The following is a 23,202-nucleotide window of genomic DNA, read 5'->3' as shown; positions in this document are numbered from 1 at the left end:
TCCCACCAGAACTCTATTAACATTGAGACAGGATTGACCCCAGGATGGAACAGAACTGATAAAAATTATGCCCTTAATGCTAACAATTAGCATTGAGAGAAAGTTGTATTAATTTAAAAAACAAGGAAACAACATAGCGTGTCCAGCTGAGTCCTGCAGACAGGTCCTAAGACTATCTAAAGGAAGCCACACTTCACACTTACTGTATTGATTACAGGCTGATGAGGTTATCATTCCCTTTTCCTGTGAAACGTTGATGCGTGACATGTTTAATAAAGCTGCCCCCCCATCCTGCTTGCTTTAGGAATTGATGATCTGAATCACCGCACCAGTTCACATCTTTATCTGACAAAACATGAAACATCACATCACGCACTCACTGAGCGTGTCACACAATCAAATACTGATGCATCAAAACTTAATGAAGCACCAGTGACTGTGCAGTCGGAGTTCGATAGGTGCAGATAGCTCAATGCTAACTCTACTATCAAGCTAAACATGCCTTACAGATGATGGAACAAGACAGACATTCCTTTTCACTAATCTGCAGAGTGCTGTTAATATAGACCCCCTGAAACCCAATGGTGGGTGTGAATCACTACACAGGTGCTCAAATTAATGGCAGTTTCTTTCAACTCAAAAGAAAGTTGGAGATCTTTCTCCCAGATTAAAGCCCTGATATGATTTACATTTTGAGAACACGGAAGATTTTTTGTTGTAAGTTGAGAAAATTAACTTTTTAAAAAGACACTAGCAAAGACGGAAACTTAAGTTTGTTTGCATCACTTGAGGGCATCTGTATCTCGGTAGCTTCACATCGGTTTATATATACCACTACCTCTGTACTGATGATGTATCACACGGAGGAGCTTCCACATGCTTCAACCTGACCTCTCCTCTCTGTATCTTCTGCTGTCTGAGATGCTCCGTTATCAGGTCACCCTTCTAAGGAAGAAGACTGGTGGGTGGATTGGGGGGTTTGGGGAGGACGGCCTGTCTATTCTCACAATTCTGTGTTTAAAGTTTCATATTTTCTTCTGGAGTCAGGCTCAAACCACCTACCCTGACACGTAGGGCAAGGAGCTTTATTAGAGAAGCAGCCAAGACACCCTTGGTAACTCTGCAGTTGAAAGGAAACCACAAGAAGTCTCCTTTTCAGTTTGACACAAACCATGTCTGGGAAACGACAAAGAAGAAGGCGCTCTGCTCAGATGAGACCAAAAGTCAAATTGTGTCCTACAAGCAAAACTCTTTGTGTAGTGGAAAAGGAACACTCCACATCAGCCTGTACACGCAATCCCCACAGTGAAACAAGGTAGCAGCAGCATCATGCTGTGGGGATGCTTTTATTCAATAGGGACAAGAAATTGGATTGAAAATGGATGGAGCTAAACCAGGACAATGCTGAAAGAAGACCTGTCAGAGGCTGCAAAAGATGTGCAGGGTGCAGGTTCACATTCCAGAGGATAAAGATATTAAACATACAACCAGAGCTCCAATTAGATCAAATCTCGTCTCTAAATCTATCAAATCAAACTGTGTCTTGATATTTCTGGTTTCAGTCTCTAGATGTGCAAAGCTGCTAGAGACTTACCCTGAGAACCCTTGCAGCTGTAATCGCAGTGACAGGTGGTTCTACAGAGTACTGACTCAGTGGGACAGAAAACACATGCATCTGTTGGACTTCTCGGATTTTTCTCTATTTGTAAAGCATTTTCAAAACCATGGATCCTTTTCCTTCGGCTTCATAATTTTGCGCTCAAACACAATGACGTTTGTGGTTGTAATGTCACAAAATGTGAAAAAGTGGAAGGGATATGAACGGCTCTGCGAGCAGCTGCCTCAAGTTGCTGAGTTCACAAATTAAAATGGACTGATTGGCCATTCATGGTCGGAGAGCTATGAGTTGCTTTCACTTTAAGTTGGAGTCACTGTCGATGTGCACCAGGACACATTATCCAAATAACTTCAATCAAAAGCATTTAGTGACTGTGAGCAGACCGTTCACCCCTGCTGATGTCCGTGTGCGTCTGGCTGCTTCTGTGTTCTGTCACGACAACAAACACTGACAAGCCACGAAGGCCCATACCATCACACTGCCTCCACATCTTGCAACGGGGATACTGCAGTTTCGGTTGAACCATCCTCCTCATATCAACTCCAACTCCATATCAGGAAAAAATTTATTTGAAAATGTTTGGTAAGCAGGATATTGTTTTCATTTGTTGAATAAGGCCAAAGACCCAACATATCAACTAACACATCTTGACCTTTAGTAAAAAAATGGTTCTTGTGTAAACCTATTCCTATGATCACCAGGAAAACAACCTTGCATCTAGTTAAACTGTACAATTTGCCCTGTACATTTCTTAATGTATGACTTCATTTGGCAGAGTAGCTGAGACCAACAGACGTTTTCACACTTTAAAAAAAATCCATACACTTTCTGGTCTTTAGCTGTATGGCATCTAGAAAAACTCAGAAAAAGATCAAGAACTGCTCCTTTAGCAGCAAAACGATCACAAGTAGCCAGTACAGACTATGACTCCAAATCTTTACCTGTCTCCTGTCACACCTCCTGTTTTTCTCGATCAGTAGGATTCTGTTGCCATGGAGATCAGACTCCTCCCCCCAAAAAACCTCCTGAAGCTCCGCCCACTGAAAGGCACTCTCCGTCAGCTTCTGCTGCTGTGAATTGCAGAGGTATTAAATGTTTTAGAGACTATTTTGTTTTTAGGTTTTCCACATGAGGACTTGAGCTGTGTTTTTTTTTAACAATCTGTTTGGAGAAGCAGCAGAGCAGCTGACGTGAGCTTCCTGATGAAGATGGAAGGCGACAGACATGCTTTCAGCCAGAGGAGGCTGAAAGTGAACCAACTTGCTGAAATCAGCAATGCAGAACCAGAGTAGAAACTGGACTCACATTCTCCAACTTCTGCCGCTGCTCCTGCTGTTGCTGGATCCGTCTCTGTCTGTCGGCCAGAATCTGCTTGATTCGTTCCTGCTCTGCCAACTGCTGCCTGTGCTGCTGCTGTTGTAAAGCCACAACATGAAATTAAATTCATTAGTTGAAAAAGTTATTCATGAAGTCTAAAAGTCTATTTTATTTCCTGTTATCAAGGATAATATGAATATGCATTCCCTGGACTATTATTGTTACTACCGTACTTTTTTCTGTGACCTTAAAGAGAACACCCTTAAAGCTCTTTATGTGAGACGGAAAAACAACAAAATTCAGAATCCCTTGAACGTTTCCACATTTTATCACATTACAACCAAAACATCTGGCTAGTAATAGCTACTCTACATTTCCCCTTCCCCTCAAGATAATCATAGCATTTTTTGTTTCATTCAGTATTGTTAAAAGGAAAAGCATGAGTCATCTAAATAGTACAGCTAAGTATGGCAGATTGAAGAAACTGTGACAGGAGAGCCAAGACAACCCCCCCCCCCCTCCCCCACAGAGGGAGCTCTTAGTTGAGTTCCCTCTGTGTTAATAAGTTTCACTCCCTTAGTCTCCATACTCACCTCCTGCCTCAGCTGTTCCTCATTATCACCTGTTGAACAAACTGGCATCCGATGTCATTCTCCACACTTACCTCAGTATATAAGTTCTGGTACTCCCCAATCTCATTAGATTGCTTGTTATGTTTCCCGTTCTCCACATCCTGTCCCTCTTGTGTTTGCTGTACATTTTTCCGTTTTATTAATAAATGCTCACTATGCACATCCCACACTCCTGTTTGCACTTGGGTTCTACCCCAAATCCACACTACACGACATTGACAAGATTATCATAGTTTCAGATCTCATGTTTGAACCCCCACGGCGCCAAAAAAAGCTTTCAAAGCTTTTAAAAGCATGCATGCAATCTTGTCTTTGTATTCATAAGTTATATCCAGAAAAGGTTTTTTGGGGTTATGCAAAAGGTATCATGACAATGGTCTGTAACCATACTATTATGTTTTTGTGATATTTGGCACTGGTGAGAGATTAAAGAGTGGGAACCAGGGCAGTATTTCCAGTTTGGTTGAAGAAATGTTTTGTTTTGAGATGCACCAATCAGAGATTAATGGTCCAGTTCTTGGTTTTTGTAAAGTTTGACCAATACCAATTTTAGCTAATTCTAATTTCCACTTAAGAACTGCAGTATGAAAACAATACAGGGGCATTCAAAATATATTTTTCTGGCTTTTCTGTTATTAATTATTTTTCTTTGGAACAGAGGCCACGACAGACTGTGTGTAAAAGATGAATCTCTTTAAAACAGGGTTATACTAACAAAGATATATAGGAGTTTTTATTTCTTTATGGAGTTGATATGTTAAACATTAGCGTCATTAGCATCTAATCTTAGCTGTTAGCAAAGTTAGCACACGTAACTGTAAAGATCAGTCGATGTTTGTATTCTTGATGTTGAGCCTTACCTTAAGAGAGTCTTAAGAAGCTGCCAATATTTCTAAAAACATTTCTAAATCTAGCATGTTTGATGACTGATAGATACTGAAAGCTCAAGAGGATAAAACAGAGCAGCTTTGCTGAGCTCTGTATTTTCTTCTTGTTATCTGCTCAAAGTCTCGCTCTCTCATCCACTCTAACTGCCTAAAGAAACCACAGGCAGGTCTTCATATGGTTTAGAAAATACAGGTTCTTTTACGGAGCTTCTTATATCTCTGTGCTTCTCTGACTTCATTTTAAACACCTCACTAGTTAAAAACAGTTAACTTTAGGTCTTCTTCACGCAGTAACAACCTCCCCGCCAAACTGCCGCTGTCAGTACGGGCTGTTAGTGCTCAAGAATGGTGCATTAACTGCTTTGCGAAAGATTGGAATGTTGAGTTTCTGATCGGCCAGCCACCGGTCAGAGCCGATTAAGCTGGGAATCAGTCCAACCATATCTCGGTGCACCAGGTTTGTTAATTAACAACATGAGTAAAATCCCATTTAGTCAACGTTATTCAGAAGAAATTTAGTTTCAACCAAACATGGGAGAATATTAATGGTACATTATAACAGTGGCCAACAGCATGACCACACAAATCCCATTATATCCCAATGTGCTAAATTTGTTTCAATACTTCACATAATGAGTTTTCCAGTATGTAGGTGTACAAACTCGCATCCCGGTAGAAACAAAACCTGCCTGTTGTCGTTGTTGACCCCCTTCTCCTCCTACGTGACCGCCCTCTTTGCCTCCTTCGCGATCTTCTGTCTGTAATCGAAGAAACTCCCGTCTTAACGTCCATTCACCGGGAGCGTTCACTATGGAGCTGAGAGGGAAAAGAGCAACAAGGAAGAGAAATGGTGAAAAGTAAAAACAACATGGCAGTGATCAGGTCCACTGGAGGGCTAAGACACAATGGGAGGGGTTACAGAATCATCCTGGGAGCAAGTGCTCAGTCAGAAGAGCCATCTGTTGTTGGACATGGAGGGACACCAACAGATATGTCTGTGGACCGAAATATATGTCCATGTGCCTGCCAAGCAGTGACTGCTTTGCACTGCAGTGCTTTATCATTAACCGTGTATATCTGATACAATGACAGAGATAAACTGTTTTATAATATTGGTGTGGATTGTTCTTTCTTGTGCAGTATGTTGGGTTTTTATGTCAGTAAACAGAACGTGTAAAACTTAACTTTATAATTGCAGAGACAAGGAAGTTAATGTCTTTTTATCTGATTATTATCTGATTTCCCTTGTTTCCTTACTTGTTTTCTATGCTGCCTGGTGGAACAACTAAAATGGATGATTACCTGGGTTCGCCTTCCTCCTCTGTGACCTCATCATCTTCATCCTCACTGCCACTGTACTCGTACTCTGGACCTTCTAAGAGAGAGAAATACAGAAAGAAAGCGGTTAAAAATTCAGCTCCTCATGGGTAGCGAGGTATGTTTTCATCATTTAGAAACAGCAGCATCGAGGCAGCTGTAACCATGAAACAGCAGTCCTAACCTAACAGATACAGACTCAAGGCTCTGTGTTTGTGCCGGCTACATTGTGTTTGGGTGTGAAGGTAGCAGATTATGCATGGTACAATTGCATTTTCAGACACTACTGGAAGGAAAAAGTTTCAGCCATGTCAATGCTTTGCTTTCACTTCCACTGACATGTAGAGATTAATCATCTATTTCTATATTTCTAAACCACTCACTTCCATGATGCCACATCTATAATATCTACAGCGATAACAAAATGTTTTGCCAGGGACACGAAAGTTTTTGAGAGCTTTGAAGATTCAGTTTTCAAATTTTTTTTTAGATTATGCTATACAGTAATCAGATTTAATGATTTCTAGCAAACAGCTTTACTGATACAACAATTTCCCAGAATCACAAAATTCAAGTTTCATTGTTATTTTTATCCTGGCACAAAGTGATTATTTCAGTATAGTCATGTTTTCAACAGGTGAAGCTGTGAAAAAGTCCAGCTAAAATCCCATGACTCCAATTGTTTGGGACATCTGGAAATATCATTTGTCTGTATAAGAAGAAGAGCACTACCATGACCTCTGTATCATGCAAACAGTAAAGCCTACTGATATAATCTATGTATGGGGTTTCCTCTTATCCAAGGTAGTCAGGTTTCTCACATTTCTGCCAAGGACTGATTGGGTTAAAAATGTCCTCCAAGAGCACCTTCTTTCAACAATCCAGGAACAATTTTGTGATGGTCTGTGTATTTTATAGCATGAAGGAGCTCCATGTCACAAAGAAACGTTATAACAAAGAGTTTCAAAGACCAGAACACTGACGTTTTGAATTGCTGGTCAGGAAATTCCCCAGATAACCTCCGTGATCAGTTCTCAAAAAGCAGATGAAAAAACAAACGCCAGAACAAAAATGGCATCAAGTCCAAGCACTGACAAGACAAGAATAGGCCACTATTAGTCAAGACTAGGCCAGCACGTTGAATTGAATTACACAGCTCATAAAGAAGAGTCAACCAGTTAGTGCTAACAACAACACTTTTAGGAAAGGAAGTTGTTACTGAAAAAAGAAGACACAGAGTGAGCTCATGTGCCTCAAAACAAAGTCAGAGAAAATATACAGCTTTAAGACGAAAATCTGCCAAGAACTCTACCATGAACAAAAGAAACGAAAACTGTATTTTCTGTGAAATGTAATTTCTGCAGATTGTTTGGGCTGCAAGAGCATAAGAGAGAGTGAGACTAAAAGCAGGTAACAGGAAGGCTGAACAGAGTACAGCAAAATGACTCAAACTTTCAGCCTGTCTGTTATGGAACATACTGCAAATGGCAGCTTTTGAACACTTGAGTTCAGGCAACTGTTATTATATAGGAAATACAAACTGCAGCTTTAGTAATGAGTTTTAGTAAAAACTGTTTAAAGGGTTACTCTGGTATTATTTTATTAGTATTTGGAAAGAACTATAAAGCCCTACTACTACAGTAACATCGTCTCTGCTACTAATATGAATAATTGTTGACTCTTATGGCGGCAAGGTTGGAAAAACACATTATGAATGCTGGCGCTTTTTTACTCAAAACTGCAGTATTTATTTTATAGCCACATGTTTTATAGCTCATATTTACACAGGAAGTGTTTTGTTGTTTTTCCTGTCGCCACCAGAATAAAATCCTTGCTCCGGGGCGGTGGGGGGAAAGTGGCAAGGCAATGAGGCTCTTGTAGCAACATTTGGACAACATCTGTTGTGAGAGAAGCTCGGCCAAAAGCTGAACACTGCCTTGGCTCTCCAGATGTTCACATTAAAAGGTAACACAACACAGGTGGAGTTGGTTAAAGGAGAATAATAGAAGAAAAGGTCGACAACATTTCCTTTCCTGAAAACCCCCATTGTGTTATGTGAAGTTTTTGTGAAGTTTTTGGGTTACATTGAGCCCCCAAGCCCTACCTAGAGGAGAAAGGAACAATTTGTTGCTTTAAATTTCTTTGTGGGGTGATACATCTCGCAAACCACAGCCTATCTTTGCTCAAACTACACCCATGGGGATGCTAAAAGATGACACATCCTCTATGCATCACATCCGCAGCATTGATTCCTTTTCTTTTTCTCCCCTGTAGCTCAGAGTTTTTCACACACACAATGACGCTACAGATATTTTATTTAGTCGGGGGAACATTGGAGGGCATGCACACTTACATTGTCCTAAACACACACACATAAAACACACCGAGCAAGCAGAAAGTCTCCAGCCATTTAGTGTGCTGTTGGAAGCTCAGATTAGAACCAGATGGTAATTCTGTTTCCTCCTTCCTTCCTCTCAGCCCAGTCTTCCTTCTCTTTCCTGGCTCTCTTTCACTTTAGCAAATAAACTAAACCTTAGAGATCTGATAATATTTTTCACAATGTGTAAAAATCCATATGAGAACAAAAAGCGGAGTAAGATCCTAAATAACAGTGCTGGTGTCTTTACACCTGGCTGATATTGGCATTGCACATTCAGCTCATCCAGAAAAAGCATCAGGATAAGTTATTTTCACAATGGCGCTCCTTCTTTGTTTCACATTCCAGCTGTGCTGACTTTTGTCTGTTTCCATCCTTCCAAAGTCACCGCTTCCTTCCTTAAATCAGGGTAGCAGAGCATTGTGGTAATGGTGTCAGAAAGTGAAGACTTAAAGCTCACCAAGAGAAGTTGTGTAAAAACGTGGGCAATGGCTGTGGCCAAGTGAAACATTTCTCTGATCGCAATGTTGTAAATGAAAATCTAGGGCCTGAGAAGAGCAGTGAGCCTCCTGCTGCTGAACCGACTCAACCCAACACGAGCTACAACTGTGAGCTTTATCTGGAAATGCAAAAACTGAATCAATATTGAGACGGAAGTCAAGCCTGGTGAATCATCTTGAGAAAAAAACCCAAAACAAATCTGTCTGCACCTTTTCTGGATCCCCTTACCTTTCTCACGTTTCTTCCTGGTTCTGTCCAGGTGGTCTTTCAGCATGATGCGGACCTGCCTCTCGTTTGCCAAGTCCCTGATGAAAGCGTGCTTCAGCAGAGCATCTGTGGCGGGTCGATGCATGTGGTTTTTGACCAGGCAGTTGTCGACGAATGACAAGAAACGCTTCGACCTATGGAAAGCAAAGCAAATAAATAATCCAGTGAAATCTTTGTAACGTGTTTTAATGCATTAAATACTTTTCAACTGAACAGAGGGCTTAACAACTATTATTCTTTTTTAATAATCTAAATTTAGCTTAGCTATTGCAACATTTACAAGAGAAAATATACTATTCTGCAGTACATGGCACAAGCAACCATAGCAAGACCTTTTTTGTATTTTATCACAATATAACTTTACTGTGTTTTACATAAAAATTAAAATAAAACTCTGCTTCATCCATTGTTATTGGGTTCTCTCAGTCAATACCTAGTAGAGAGATCTAGAGCTGCAATTACAGCTTCAGGTTTCATGGGGTAGAGAGTGTGAAAGTTTTGCTCTCATTCTTCCTGCAAAATACAGAAGCTCAAACTCAGTCAGACTAGATGGAGAGCATCTGTGACCTTTTATTTTAGAGTCTTGCTGCAGAATGTTGATTGGGTTTAGGTCCGTTTTCTTCATCTGAAGCCTTCCATTGCACAGTTAAGCTCAACACTTTTCACAGCCCTGGTTGATTTCGATTTAAAATAATTTTTATTAGCCCAAGACGTTTCTGACAGGAAACTATGAGGAAGGTGTATCAGTTTTTATTTACATTTTATTAAAAAATGGGATGTTGAAAAGTATTCATTCATCTTCTATACCACTTATTCCATAATGGGTCATGGGGGGGCTGGTGCCTATCTCCAGCAGTCTATGGGCGAGAGGTAGGGTACACCCTGGACAGGTCGCCAATCCATCACAGGGCAACACATAGACATACAGGACAAACAACCACGCACACACTCATTCACACCTAAGGGCAATTTAGAGAGACCAATTTACTTAACAGTCATGTTTTTGGACAATGGGAGGAAGCCGGAGTACCCGGTGACAACCCATGCATGCGGGAATCATGCAGACTCCATGCAGAAAGAACCCTGGCCGGGAGTCGTAGCTGGGCCACTCCACAACGTTGGTATTACTTCCAGTCAGAAGAAACATGTTGGTAAAATCAAAAGATTATTCACTCCTAAATCTGCCAGGGGTGTTTAAATTTTGGGCTTAACTATAGCATATACACTGGGATGGACATGGTCAGCAACAATACTCAGGTAGGCTGTGGCGTTGACACGATGCTCAATTGGTACTAAGGGGCCCAACGTGTCCCAAGAAAACATCCCCCACACCATTACACCTCCATCACCAGCCTGAACCATTGATAGAAGGTAGAATGGATCCATGCTTTCATGTTGTTGACGCCAAATTCTGACCCTACCATCCAAATGTCGCAGCAGAAATCAAGACACATCAGACCAGGCAACGTTTTTCCAGTCTTCTATTGTCCAATTTTGGTGAGCCTGTGTGAATTGTAGCCTCAGTTTCCTGTTCTTAGCTGACAGGGGTGGCACCTGGTGTGGTCTTCTGCTGCTGTAGCCCATCCGCCTCAAGGTTCGACGTGTTGTGGGTTCAGAGATGCTCTTAATTAATTTCCCTTTGGGATTAATAAAGTATTTTTGAATTGAATTGAATTCTGTATACCTTGGTTGTAACAAGTGGTTGTTTGAGTTACTGTTGCCTTTCTATCAGCTGGAACCAGTATGGCCATTCTCCTCTGACCTCTGGCATCAACAAGGCATCTGCGTCCACAGAACTGCCGCTCACTGGATATTTTTTCTTTTTTGGACTCTTCTCTGTAAACCCTAGAGATGGTAGTGTGTGAAAATCCCAGTAGATTAGCAGTTTCTGAAATACTCAGACCAGCCCTTCTGGCCCCAACAACCATGCCACGTTCAAAGTCACATAAATCACCTTTCTTTCCCATTCTGATGCTCGGTTTGAACTGCAGCAGATAGTCTTGACCATGTCTACATGCATCGAGTTGCTGCCGTGTGATTGGCTGATTAGAAATTTGCATCAACAAGCAGCTGGACAGGTGTACATAATAAAGTGGCCGGTGAGTGTATATGTATGCATGTTAACATTCATTATTTTGCCCGAAGGCGGGACAATGTCTCAAGTCTTTTTGCAGATAATAGGTTTTCTTCCAGGATTGTCCTTATTAAGCACCATCCATTTTCCAATCAACTCTGACCCTGCTGCAGAGAAATATCCCCACATCATGATGCAGCCACCACCATGTTTTTTACCATGATGATGGTTTTCTCTTTTAGATATTTGCTCTTTCATGGTTTGGATAAAACTGCAAATGGGACTTTTTATAACTTTCAACACTGGTTTTCTTCCTCCACTCATCTGAAAAGGCCAGATTTGATGAGGGAATGACTAATTGTAATAGTAAAAACTGTCCTGTCAACAGATTCTCCCACCAGAGTTGTGGATCTATGCAGCTCCTCCAGAGTAACCAGGGGTCTCTTGGCTGCTTATCGCATGGCTCTTCTTGCCCAGCCTGGAAGTTTAATTAGTGTTCACAGCTTGCGCTCATTTTATAAACTATCCCTGCATTAAATTTTCTCTCTGACCTGTGCTGTGTTCCTTGGTCTTCATGATGCTGTTTGATTTTGGTCTATCATGTAAAATTAAAAAAATAACAGAACGATATGACAATTTCTTTACTATTAATTTTCTAGAAGAGGTTGTTTCTAGTTGAATAGTTTCACTGAATTAGTTTAAAAACACTGACAACCACTCTGGGTACCACAGTAGTGAACGAGGCAAGAATAGAAGCTCAAACCAAGATGTTGAAATCAATTTGTGGACAAAAACCCATCAACCCATCAATTTAAAGATTAAGATGTTTTCAACAAGAAAACATAACATATCAAAGTAGGAAGCATACAAGCCAGTATTATTTCCAACAATACCTTCATCTAGTAGCTGTTATAAATTTCCTAATGTTGTCTGGCAACTTACCTTCAGTCAGTTTATCAATCCTCACCGCACTCCCAAAAAAATGTCTAAAATGTAAGTCGATGCAAAATCTAACAACAAAACCACTCTGAGTCAAATGGTGCTGTTGTCTGTTTTTTGAACAGGGAAGGGAAAGAAATATCTGTTGCTGCTGAATTTTACTGCCTCAGGGAGGCCTCGGGGTGAAAGCATGGAAAAGCGCTGCACTCCAGACCCACTGTAGCTATTAAAAGCAGCTCGGAGAACAGGCGTTTCTGATCACATTAATAGTGAATGAAAGACAGCAGCTAGGGTCAGCCCAGAGTTCAGTGGGAAGAGCCTTTCTATTATGTATGGCAGGGCAGGAATTGATTTAGATTAGAAATTACAGAAAAAAACACTGTAAACAGTCTATTTTACACAGCAAGCACGTTTCTTACAGTTATCTTCACATGACTAGTGGTAAGAAACTGCTAGAATGTCCCTCGTCTGATTGTCAGATATATGAAACCCACAATAAAAGCCACCTGAGATCCTGAAGCCTGTTGTGTGCGTACATATGAGCGTGCTGAGAGGCTTACCACTTCTTTGATTTAAGCCTGGGCGCAGGGTTTCGAGGAATCAGAAAGAGAGCTCTCATTGGATGCATATCGCAGAGAGCTGCACAGAATCCACATAGGGAACGGAGCAACGTGACGCAGAGAGTCATAGAACAAAACACAGAGACAAAGTGTGTCAGAACCACTGAAAAGGGATTTAAAGAGTCATTGGAAGAAACAGAGACAGGTGTCATCATCATTATTCTTTACGAAGCCCAAATCCAAACGCTTGTGAAATCAACACAACAGCTTTTTCAGCAGCAATAACATCAAGCGATCAACTTCTGTGTGACCTTATCAGTCTCTGGCTTTTCTTGACAACAGTGCTGCTGTTCAGTGATATTTGGGGGTGTTTGGTTCTCCATAGCTCACTGCAATGTGCCCAGGTCCCAAATCAACAGCCCTCTACCTTGCTTGACAGTTAGAATGTGGTGTTTGTGAAACAAAATTACATTTGTATTGGTATATGCTGATGAAACCTGAAAAATGCTGCAATGTTTGTAAAGACAGAGAAAGCAAGTTTGGTCTTGTACTTATTTGTTTCTAAAATATACCTTAAAATGCCAAACAGAGCTCTTGAGTTCTGTTGGAATGTTTCTCAGGTTACATGAATTGTAATTTTCCTACACTGGAACAGCGGCCTCCAAACCTTTATCCATGCCACGTGGTATTTGCCAAGTTTGTGGGCCACAGTTTGTTTTTTAATTAAAAAAATTAAAATAATTTCATGTTTATGGTTTTATTTCATTTTTACCTCCTCTGGAATAAATTGAGAGATTCGTGTAGGAAAAGGAAATCTGTAAATCTTTGTAGACCCGAAACATAAAAACAGTGTCAGATGTCTGTTTTTATTTCTAAGACAAATATGCAGTTTTCTAATTTGGGATTTTTTTGTCTATTCTCATCAGCCAGAATGAAAGTTTTATTTAGCTAATTTTAATGAATGTGGCTGGATGTTTGTGGTCCCACTTTTGTTTTTGTTTTTTTAAATGAGAGCAAAATAAAAAGAAGAACAATATGTTAATAAAAGACTAAAAGTTTGAGTTGTACCTATCATCAATTGAGGTCAGGGGACCTTATGACCCTTTACCAATTGATGGGCAAAAACAGGTGTCTTTCCACCTTTGCATCGTGTTGACATGCACCTGGATGTGCCTTTAGAATGGTGCTACACTTATTACAGTTCCTCAACCCATTACAAATAGAGGAACTTCCTGTTACCAACACCCTTAACTGATATTGAGCAATATGTTAGTTTTACAAATTGCTTCATAGTTTTACGTCAATAAATTTGGACAAATTTATCCAAACCTAAGAGCTGACTCAGGGCGTTCAAACCTTTCGCCATGAAGGCACAGTTCTAATATCTCATATATTTGAAAGTATTTGTAACTTACGAGGGGCTCCTTCAGCCATCTCCAACGCAGTGATGCCTAATGACCAAAGATCGCTCTAAAAACAACAGGAGACAGAAAAAAGCTGAGTCAGTAGCAAACACATAAATTAGGAATAACCCTGTTTGGTTGTTGTTTTTATGGCAGTCTATGAATTTAGTAATTAGTGCAGATCATGGCATAATATCCTCGGATTGAAAGAAACAACATTTCTAAAACTAAAATCTCACATTTTACACGTGAATCACTGGATTCTTTTAAAGAACAGAAACCAGAAAATAAATACTAGTTAAATTCTCTCCATAAACACAAGCAATGCTAGGAATACACAACTGAAACTAGAGATTTACATGAATTACATAATCATTATCTTTCTCTGTCTGATGTTAGATCTTCTCCTTGATTAGGTCAGTTACGATAAGTAATATTAATGCCATATTAATGCCAGAATTATTTTAGAAAATGTTTCATTGTCTTCTTCAAATTCAGAAGTTTGTATATATTTCCTTAGTAGTTGGTAAAATTGCATTTGAACTGAATGACTTAGGTCAAATGTTTTAGGTCTCCTTCCACAAGGTTGCTGGACTTTTAGCCCAGCTCACTCAGACCTTTTTAACTCTGCTCAGAACTGTTCTGTTAGGACTGAAATCATAACTTTGTGATGCTTACTCCAAAACATTGACAATGTAACTAATTTTGCAGTATGCTGTCCATTTGGAAGACCCATGTGTGACCAAATTCTAACTTTCTGGTTCATGTCTCTAGCTGTTGCTTAAATATTTCCATAACATGTGGAAAAAATGTTAAAAATGTATAAAAAATAAATAAAAAACTTTCATTATTCTGCTATTTAGCAAGTAAAAATGGCTTTGATAATCCTACCTGACCTAAAACAGTAGTATTTTGTATTTTTGTGCTGCGTTCTAATGAGAATGGCTGTTTCTGCTAAAACAATTACTCTATAATCATAGGTGGCGTCTGGATTCTCGTCACAGGCGATGACCTCTGGAGCCATCCAATAAGGAGTACCAATGAAAGTGTTCCTTCGACCAATCGTCTTGTCCAACTGAGCTGAGACTCCAAAGTCAACTGGAAAACAAAATTATGAGTCATTATTATCTATGAAAAAACCCCAAAACCTTAGTTTCTTTCCCAAGATTTATGATTGCTGTGCTGCCCTGCCTGAGACCTAAGGCTTCATACTTGAGGAACCACTCTGTGTCTGAATGCATTCCGTCTTACCCAGTTTGACCTCAGCATTCTCCGTGAGCAAAACATTTTGGCCCTTTATGTCCCGGTGGATCACATGATGGGAGTGAAGATGGGAAAGACCCTGGAAGACAAATATGTCCACAATGAGCCTGTCCATGCACGGACAAGTCAGATGACTAGAAGAATGAAAGTGGCAAACACTGCCTTTTAAAGAGGTTTTATCACATGTCTGGGTCCATACAGACTGGGATTCAAGTTGGCTTTGTGGCAGGGCTTTTTTATTTGAGGCACAACTGTAAACATTATTGCTATAAAGAACACATTTTATGCCTCTTTTATCAAATTAGTGCAATTTCCTGAGGGATTAATGTAATGTCTGTGGCTCTATTCAGTCAAAACAACAGGATTACAGTACTGAAGCCCTCCTCTGTAGACCATCTCTATAGCTTTCTGTGTGACTTATCTAAGAGAGACATCCTATGTCTCTGTGTGCTTTTGGAGATTGTTTAATACGTCTGATTGTAATTTGAACATTATTGGTTATGATCTACTAAATAATACAATGGTAAGCTAGCCAGATACAAAAAAAAGTCACAATCTTATAGTTCATAACAGTTTTTCAAGTTATAACAACCAACATTAATATAAGATAAATATGATATAATCTAACATGAAATAAAATGGTAAAAATTACACAAGGAGAGCAATTCTCAAACAAGCGGTGAGCAGCCCCATCTAGACTCTAGAGGAACTGCAGAGATCCACAACACAGTGGCTGTCGCGACGACAGCCATTAGTCATGAAATGCACAAATCTGGCCTTCATGGACGTTGTTGTTGAATGAAAGCTATGAAAGTCCTATATGAGGTTTCTCAAAAGCAATGAAAGGGACACGGCAAACAGTTTGAAGAAGGTGGTCTGGTCAGATGAAACCAAAAGTGCTATGTGTGGCAAAACATGAACAATGCACATCACCAAAACACACCCACGGTAAAATATGGCAATGGCAGAATCATGCTGTGGGGATGCATTTCTTCAGCAGAGACACGAAAACTTGCCAGGGTTTATGGGAATATAGACAGAGCAAAAAACACAGGGCAATCCTTGAAGAAAACCAGTTAAACCTATAGGATACAAAGTACTTGAGATTGGTGTGGAGATTCAGCTTCAAGCAGAAAAACCCTAAACATGTAGCCAGACCTGAAATAGACAGGTTTAAATTAGGGTAGGACAATATTAGAAAAATATATAATTACAATATTACTGCTTTATAATGAAATTACAATTTGAATTGTGATTAATCAACTTCTTCTCACTAAAAAGCCCATCCCCTTAAAACATTTTAGGGTTTTACATGCCACTAGCGTGAATGCAGGATGTGCTCTAGTAAAGAAACTCGACCAGTTGACTAGTTTCAGAGAGCGCACATTTCTGTGTCCTTGCATTCTTGCTTCTTCAAAGGAGGTTAAATAAACAGAGGAAGTGAGTGCTATTTCAGACAATAACTTCAGCATAGTGTCTCTGTGCGTGTGTGAGGGGATGTTGTAATGTCGAACCAATCAGGAGACAGCGTGGCTGACTGCTGCACAGAAAATGCTGGCCACTGTCCAGAACTTTCTTTTTGCCCTTTCTAGTTTTTAGAAACTAAAAATAAATATTGCACAGTTTTATTTTCCTCCTTGATGGCAGCATAATATCATCAGCGAAGAGACTTATCTGAACTCAGCATGACAAGCTGAAGGACTGCTAGGTCTCTTAATACAAACTAAAAGAGACTACACAGACAGCGGTCTTTGTCAGGACCTTATGAGCTCCTAAACAAACATAATTTGGTCTTTTAAGTATGAAAATGAACAAATATATTTAAATATTTCTTTTGTCCATGTTTGTGTGTATTAGAAAAGAACTGTGTATCGTGTCATTAAAGCACACCAAATGATGGCTTCCACTGAAGCAAGAGGGTTAAGAGGGTTGGTCCCTTGAGTTGCCCTGGAAAGAGGAACTGCATTAAAAGCATTTTCAGTTCCCTCAGTTAAAAACACCCCTTAATCATCACCTCTGCACCATTGTGCTTGAGAGTTGGAATGAGGCACCTGTTTTTGGCCTCTCCAAAAGGTGTGGTAGCCCATTAGAACCAAACATCTCCACAATGCTCTCAACAACCCAAGGGACCATGCTCCAGAAGGCTTTTGGCTTGCACAGATCAAAATTTTAAAGAAAACCATAGTTAACTATGGTTGTATATCTCACCTTTGTAAAGATTGACAGCTGAGATAATTGCCAAGTGTTATGAGGCCATTGTTTGGAAATGAAATATGAGCCTTTCCCAGACTGATGGGCAGCCACAACTGCTTCCTTTCCCTCATTGTTTTAAGATGGACCTGAACACTACAAAGTTGCAAACTACAAATCTTTCTTAGAGCTGCTCACACCTGTTGATGATCAGTCAAATATAAACCTTGCAGCACCCTTGTGCTCCTTAATTCCTATGGAAGCAGTAAGTGTCAAACTCTTTCTTGGAGCTTTACCTTTTGTGAAGAATCAAGTCAGATGAAGTACAAAAGGTGTAAGAGTTAGTTAGCTTTTTCTAAAAAAAAATCTGTATTTTCTAGGGAAAATACTAGTTTATTCATGCTGTTACAACAGAGAATTAGATTTTGGTAAGTGCGAGTCATGTCACTCCTTCCCCATTTTAGATTTTTGCTGCTTTAGCCCTTTTTTATCATACTTTTTTGGGAATGAAGAGAAAGAGTCTGCCGAAAGAAATCAATATATACCTACCTCGAGAAGGTTTGGTTGAACTGATGAAGGAGTGAATTGATCCAGAGCTGACTTTAGCAGATAAAAGGAAGGCTAAGCATGCTACTGCAAGTTGCTCTGTTCTATTATTTTGAGCTTTCAGCCTCTGCCTGTTATGAAACATACTGGATTTACATAAATATATAAATAATGGGAGAGTTTTGGACATCACAGACGTAAGGTAATGGTCTAGGAAAAACACACAGAGACCGCAGTTTTATTAATGCTAACATTACTAACTGTGTTATTGCTTGTATGACATGCTAAAGACTGTTTAAAATGTCCACTCAAAGTCATTCTGTTATTAGAAATCATAACACCATGTTTTAAACCAACTGCTCTCTGTGGGAAATCCCTGATCGGACCATCTCTGATAATATACCATTATGCTGTTGCTCATCTGAGACTGTATTTACCTCACACTTATTAGTAAGGTCATATCATAAGGTCTGAAAAACTAAAAACTTAAGATGCTGGCCATAAGTGTATGCTGTCGTGTAATCAGCAGCCTCTTTCTGTACCAGGCAGTTAGGATTATATAATCATGTGTTTTGCTCTGTGTTTATGCTTGAGTGTGTATTTCATGTTGACCTTACCCTTAGCACCTCTCTGCAGATGTAGGCAATCCAGTCCTCTTTCAGACAGTTTCCTTTAGTCTTTTTCACCAAGTCTGTCACAGAGCCAGCACCACAGTACTCCATCACTAACTGAAGAAGCAAAAAGATAATGGCTGTTAGATGTTAAATTTATAAAATCTCTAAATGTTGCACACTTAAACCGAACCAAGGGCTCCAAATGTTGAAATGTTTTTGGACAATTTCAGTTTACAAACCCAGAGTTGGTGGTCCTGTCCAGCAGGTCCTTTTCTAATGAAGGCACCATAGTAGGTAGCAATGTTTCTGTGATGGGAATAACTTTTCAGCATATTAATCTCCAGCTTTATCTCCTCCTCTTCTTCCTAATGACAAAACCCAGAAGAGCAAACATAAAGATGATACCAGTTCTCTCAGTGTGGTCAACAACACAGGATTAACCAAACCTACGTTATATATCAAATAAACTTTTAGTTTTTAGTTCAATATACAAGTGCAGAAAGCAACAGCAGAGATCATCTAAAATTCCACAAGTTAGTGAACCCCTAAATTGTCCACTCGAGTGAAGGAGATCATAGGAAATGAGAAGAGAAGGATGAATGGAGGGGGAGCTGAAGGAGTTGGACTCGATTGTTTTTCCAAGTTTTAAATCTCCACGGACTCAAGAGAAAACGACAAGGCAGAGTGGGAAACTTTCGCTGCTATCTGAAACAAAAAGCCCCCTGCCTGCCTTACTGTGACTGCCGTCTGCGTGCGTAAGTGTGTGATGGCAGATAATAGACAGGCATTTCCACGGATTGTCTGCAGCAGAGCAGTAGAGAAATAATAAAAAAGAAAACACAGGAAAAGTCCAGCTCAATGTATATAATATGTATATGAACCGTGCTGTGCAAGTTCATCAGTAGGGGTTCTAAGCTTAGCTTCATGTTCATAGTTCAACAAGTTAAGGTTTAAAATTAACATGCCCCAACAATAATGTCAAGTTGATTTTTGATATTATAATTAAATAAAAAGTACAAATACAACAAAATTAGACCGTTAAAGATTGGTAAATGACAGCAGCTAGATCTGCGTGCAGTACTTGCAGTTTGGTTTTGGCCAAAGCTACAATAAACCAAATATTCTTTTGAAATAAGATGTCTTTCTTCAGTTTAAAAAAAAAAAGAGAAGAAATCTGCATCTCCATTCCATTCAAAAATGCTGTAATATCAGTGCTGCTCAGTAGGTGGTGATAACATTGTCAATGACAACATCAAATGTCAAAGGTAGACGATCCTGAGCATGGCTAAAGCAGTGCTAGGCCAAATATTCTCACCAAAATAATTGGGGCTCACAAAACAGATGCAGAGTAAAACATAAAAACTGCTCCATTGTTATGATTTGTAGTTGTGATTTGTACTTCATGCATACATGAAGTAGGTGTACAGATATACCACAAAAAGGTTCTTTAAAAAAATTAGCTTTTCTCTCAGAAATCTCTGTTTGCATGTGGAGAGGAGGTGTGAACAAACTCTAATTGGTGTTATGTTCGTGTGGACAGGGCTTATATCCTATCCTATTCCATGAAGGTGATTAGCTAAAATTCCGACTGAAATTTGACTTGTCAAGACTAATTTCCACTGGCTCTATTTAGCCCAGCTCCACTCCTTTTAGCAGTTTTTTCTATACCTGTACCTACTTTTCTCCGTCCCTGCTACTGAGCAGGTACGACCGGGGCTAAGTAGGGACTACATGTGACATGACTGCTGTTCACTGATTGGCCATGGAACCAGGAGAAATGAGAAGGTTTTCACAGACAGCAGCACTCTCCTATATTCTCCTGCCACACCCACATCACATCAGAACCCCTGAGCCTTATTTTATTAGTTCTGGCTGGGCTGTGGTCCAGATAATTATCTCGTTGGATCATTTTATACATGACAAAACATATATGAGACATCCTTGCATATACAATAATACAAACATCATTTCTATTTAGTTTATTTCTATTTTCTATATTTGTTTTTGTTTTACATAGATTACTTTAATGTGACAATGTCACACATGAATGTTAATAACGTCACAGCGTCTTACACTGACGGCTGGGGCGGGGCTTCAAGCCATAGGTCTAGCCGTCATTGGGTCAATGAAAACACAACAGGTTCCAAGTGGAGTAGAACCACGCAGCCTTAAAAGAGCCAGTGGAAAAAAGGCATATGTTTTCAACTGTGGTCACTTTAAATATCGCCATAATGATGAGTTCCTCAATTAATAAACAGTGCTATGAAGAATAAAGTTAACGAAACCATTAAGGTGACTTATCAACATGTTCATGTGACTGCTTTAGTTGAAGCTACAAAACTTGAAGTTAAAATAAAAAATAAAAAAAACCAGCCAATTCATTTTATGTTTATTGGATTATCTACCCTATAAGACTGGCGGTATTATCTGCTTATCATTCTTTCAACTGTTTAGTTATTAGTTACTAGGTTAAACAATTTAAACTTCAAAAGATTATAATTTGAGATGGTCAGTGTTTTAAATTTTTCCATAAACAAAGGAAAACTTGAGACCTAAAGATAAATGTGGAAAGTATTATGGTAATGATACTGATCGTACATTATTTTACTAAACCAAAAACCAAGAACAGATATTAAAGAAAATATGATTTAATATTAATGTATGAGCTTTCCAGATGGCCATATTATCAAGTCCAGTGGACTCTGGCCACGTTAAGTTATTAAAGATCTGACTAATATGCTTTTATTAACTTATTATTCTGACAAGGCAGAAACAATTTAAAGACAGGCCATTTAAAAGCCATGAAACTATTTTAGTACCGGTCAAATATGTGATTTGGAGACTTCGCAGAAAAGAACGAAGCTTATTTAATAGTGTCGGCTCTATGATTTGAAATAAAACAATAGTTAATTTGATTTTTTTTTTATTCACATTTTTAAAAGACCCATTGACCCACCAAAATAACAGCTTGGTAACTCTGTGGCCAAACTGTTGCAATATGGTTTTAAAAAGCCACACTTGAGCAACCTTAGGCATGGTTGCAAAATGAAATAAAGACTTAGTCAAATAATTTGGACCAAGTTACGTATTCCACATGAATACAGAGGTGTGTCAATACTTTTACCGCTATTATTTCAAATTCTATCATAAAGGTGTAGCCTATAATCTAGTTCCAATCTGTAAACTCCCCCAAAGCCAGGAGACAGCTTTTATTTGAGGTTTTTTCTATCCTCATATTGATTTACTCTACAGTAACTTATTAATATTTAATAATATCAAAACAACAACATAACACTGTGGCTTTTAAACTCTAAAGTGAAAAGAGATTTAATATCACAGAGATCTAATAAAAAACTACTTCTGTGTGAAAAAAAGGAAACAAGAAAGTGTAAGAAGAGGAGGAGGGGAGTCATTCTCGTAATTCGATTTAGTCGGGGAAAGTGCTATATTAAAGAACATTCCACTTTGATCCGTGTTGTATGTGCGTACTCTGACAGGAGAATTATGAGAGGCTCCCGAGTGGATTGTAAGAGTTCAAATCGCTTCAATGACCTAAATGTGCTGTGAGAAGACTGATAGAGTGGAAACACAGAGGAGAAGCCGTCTGTTTGGAGTCAAGACAGAACAATCAGGCAGAAAACCAGCAGTTTTCTGCAGGCCGTTTACTGGGCTGTTGGGTCTGTCCTCTCATGACTGGGATACAGTTAAAAGCCTTACACCCTGAGTAAATAACCTGAAAACAAAAATGAAAAAAAAGAACCGATATATAGAGATAAATACATAGTTCTATGGTGTGAACCTGATCCATCACAAATAAACAGCTGTGTGGATCTACCTGCTATTCTTAGATTTGAAAAAATTTAGAACATAATAAGAATAGCTTTGTTCTTTTACCAGCTCTTAGGCAGCTGAAATCTCAGATGAAAAACACAATAAAACAATGTCTGCAACTAAGAAAAAAGTTGAAGCAGCATCTGAAACTCCGTCCTATCACTGCACAGCAAGTTAAAAATAACTGATAGAAATTTCTTTAAAGTAGCGTCAGTTCACTTTGTTTTTTAGTCACCATTTATGCCCACTAAAGGTCTATCCAAAATATTTTGGTCAGACTAAGGTCTTGCCTTTGATTAAAGCCTACCAGCACCTTGACTCTTCTTTTTCAGCCATTCTGTTGTAGATTTGCTACTGTGTTTAACATCATTGCAAGATGCTTTTTTCTTAATCCAGGGAGTTGGATTGACACTAGTATACAGTGGAGCTCACAGTGAAGGCGGTCAGGATTTTTCCACCAGTCCCAGTTGCAAACAGCTGCCTTTCTATGTTGGCATATCGAAAAGTGTGTTACATGGGTCTAAGCATGACACCTTGTTGGGGAAAAGTCCTGTCACATCTAAGAATCACCTGTGTTGCTTATGATGTGCTCACATTTTGTATCTTTATACATACTGGAATAAAGGGTGTAGAAGTATATACTGTCATACTGCATCAGGAGTTGGTTTGTTACTTTTCGGGTGATGTTGCCATCTCATATTTCAGGATTAACTAATCATCTGAGGATAAAAGTTAATTTCTTTGAGTGCCCCCAAGTCGTCAAATTATTATTACCTGAATTATTCAAAGCATAGGCAGGCTGCCATCAGTTGGAGCCACTCCAATTATTCAGCATGCTGAGGTGTGTGAATCTTCATCTGTGCAGA

General features: G+C 39.3%; 1 protein-coding gene across 8 annotated transcripts in view; it reads right to left on the bottom strand.

Annotated features, from left to right (window-relative positions):
- The window catches only part of si:zfos-2326c3.2 (mitogen-activated protein kinase kinase kinase kinase 4), an 82,736-nt gene that overhangs the window by 37,093 nt on the left and 22,441 nt on the right, over positions 1-23,202 (bottom strand). For 5 of the 8 annotated variants that reach the window (XM_047353101.1, XM_047353102.1, XM_047353095.1 and 2 more), the window contains exons 4-14: positions 18,745-18,870; positions 18,509-18,619; positions 15,144-15,234; positions 14,860-14,990; positions 13,905-13,959; positions 12,490-12,568; positions 8,878-9,050; positions 5,757-5,829; positions 5,144-5,270; positions 2,924-3,031; positions 2,560-2,688 (exon numbers count right to left, since the gene is read on the bottom strand). In XM_047353101.1, the coding sequence (XP_047209057.1) occupies positions 2,560-2,688; positions 2,924-3,031; positions 5,144-5,270; positions 5,757-5,829; positions 8,878-9,050; positions 12,490-12,568; positions 13,905-13,959; positions 14,860-14,990; positions 15,144-15,234; positions 18,509-18,619; positions 18,745-18,870 (1,203 nt within the window). The remainder of the gene's footprint in view (positions 1-2,559; positions 2,689-2,923; positions 3,032-5,143; positions 5,271-5,756; positions 5,830-8,877; positions 9,051-12,489; positions 12,569-13,904; positions 13,960-14,859; positions 14,991-15,143; positions 15,235-18,508; positions 18,620-18,744; positions 18,871-23,202) is intronic. The other 3 variants (XM_047353103.1, XM_047353097.1, XM_047353099.1) reach the window with 1 other exon arrangement.

This window comes from Girardinichthys multiradiatus, chromosome 23 (assembly GCF_021462225.1).
Source record: "Girardinichthys multiradiatus isolate DD_20200921_A chromosome 23, DD_fGirMul_XY1, whole genome shotgun sequence".
Classification (NCBI taxonomy): Eukaryota; Metazoa; Chordata; class Actinopteri; order Cyprinodontiformes; family Goodeidae; genus Girardinichthys; species Girardinichthys multiradiatus.
Note: the sequence above shows the minus strand (reverse complement) of the source record. Positions and strands in the feature narration are given on the sequence as shown.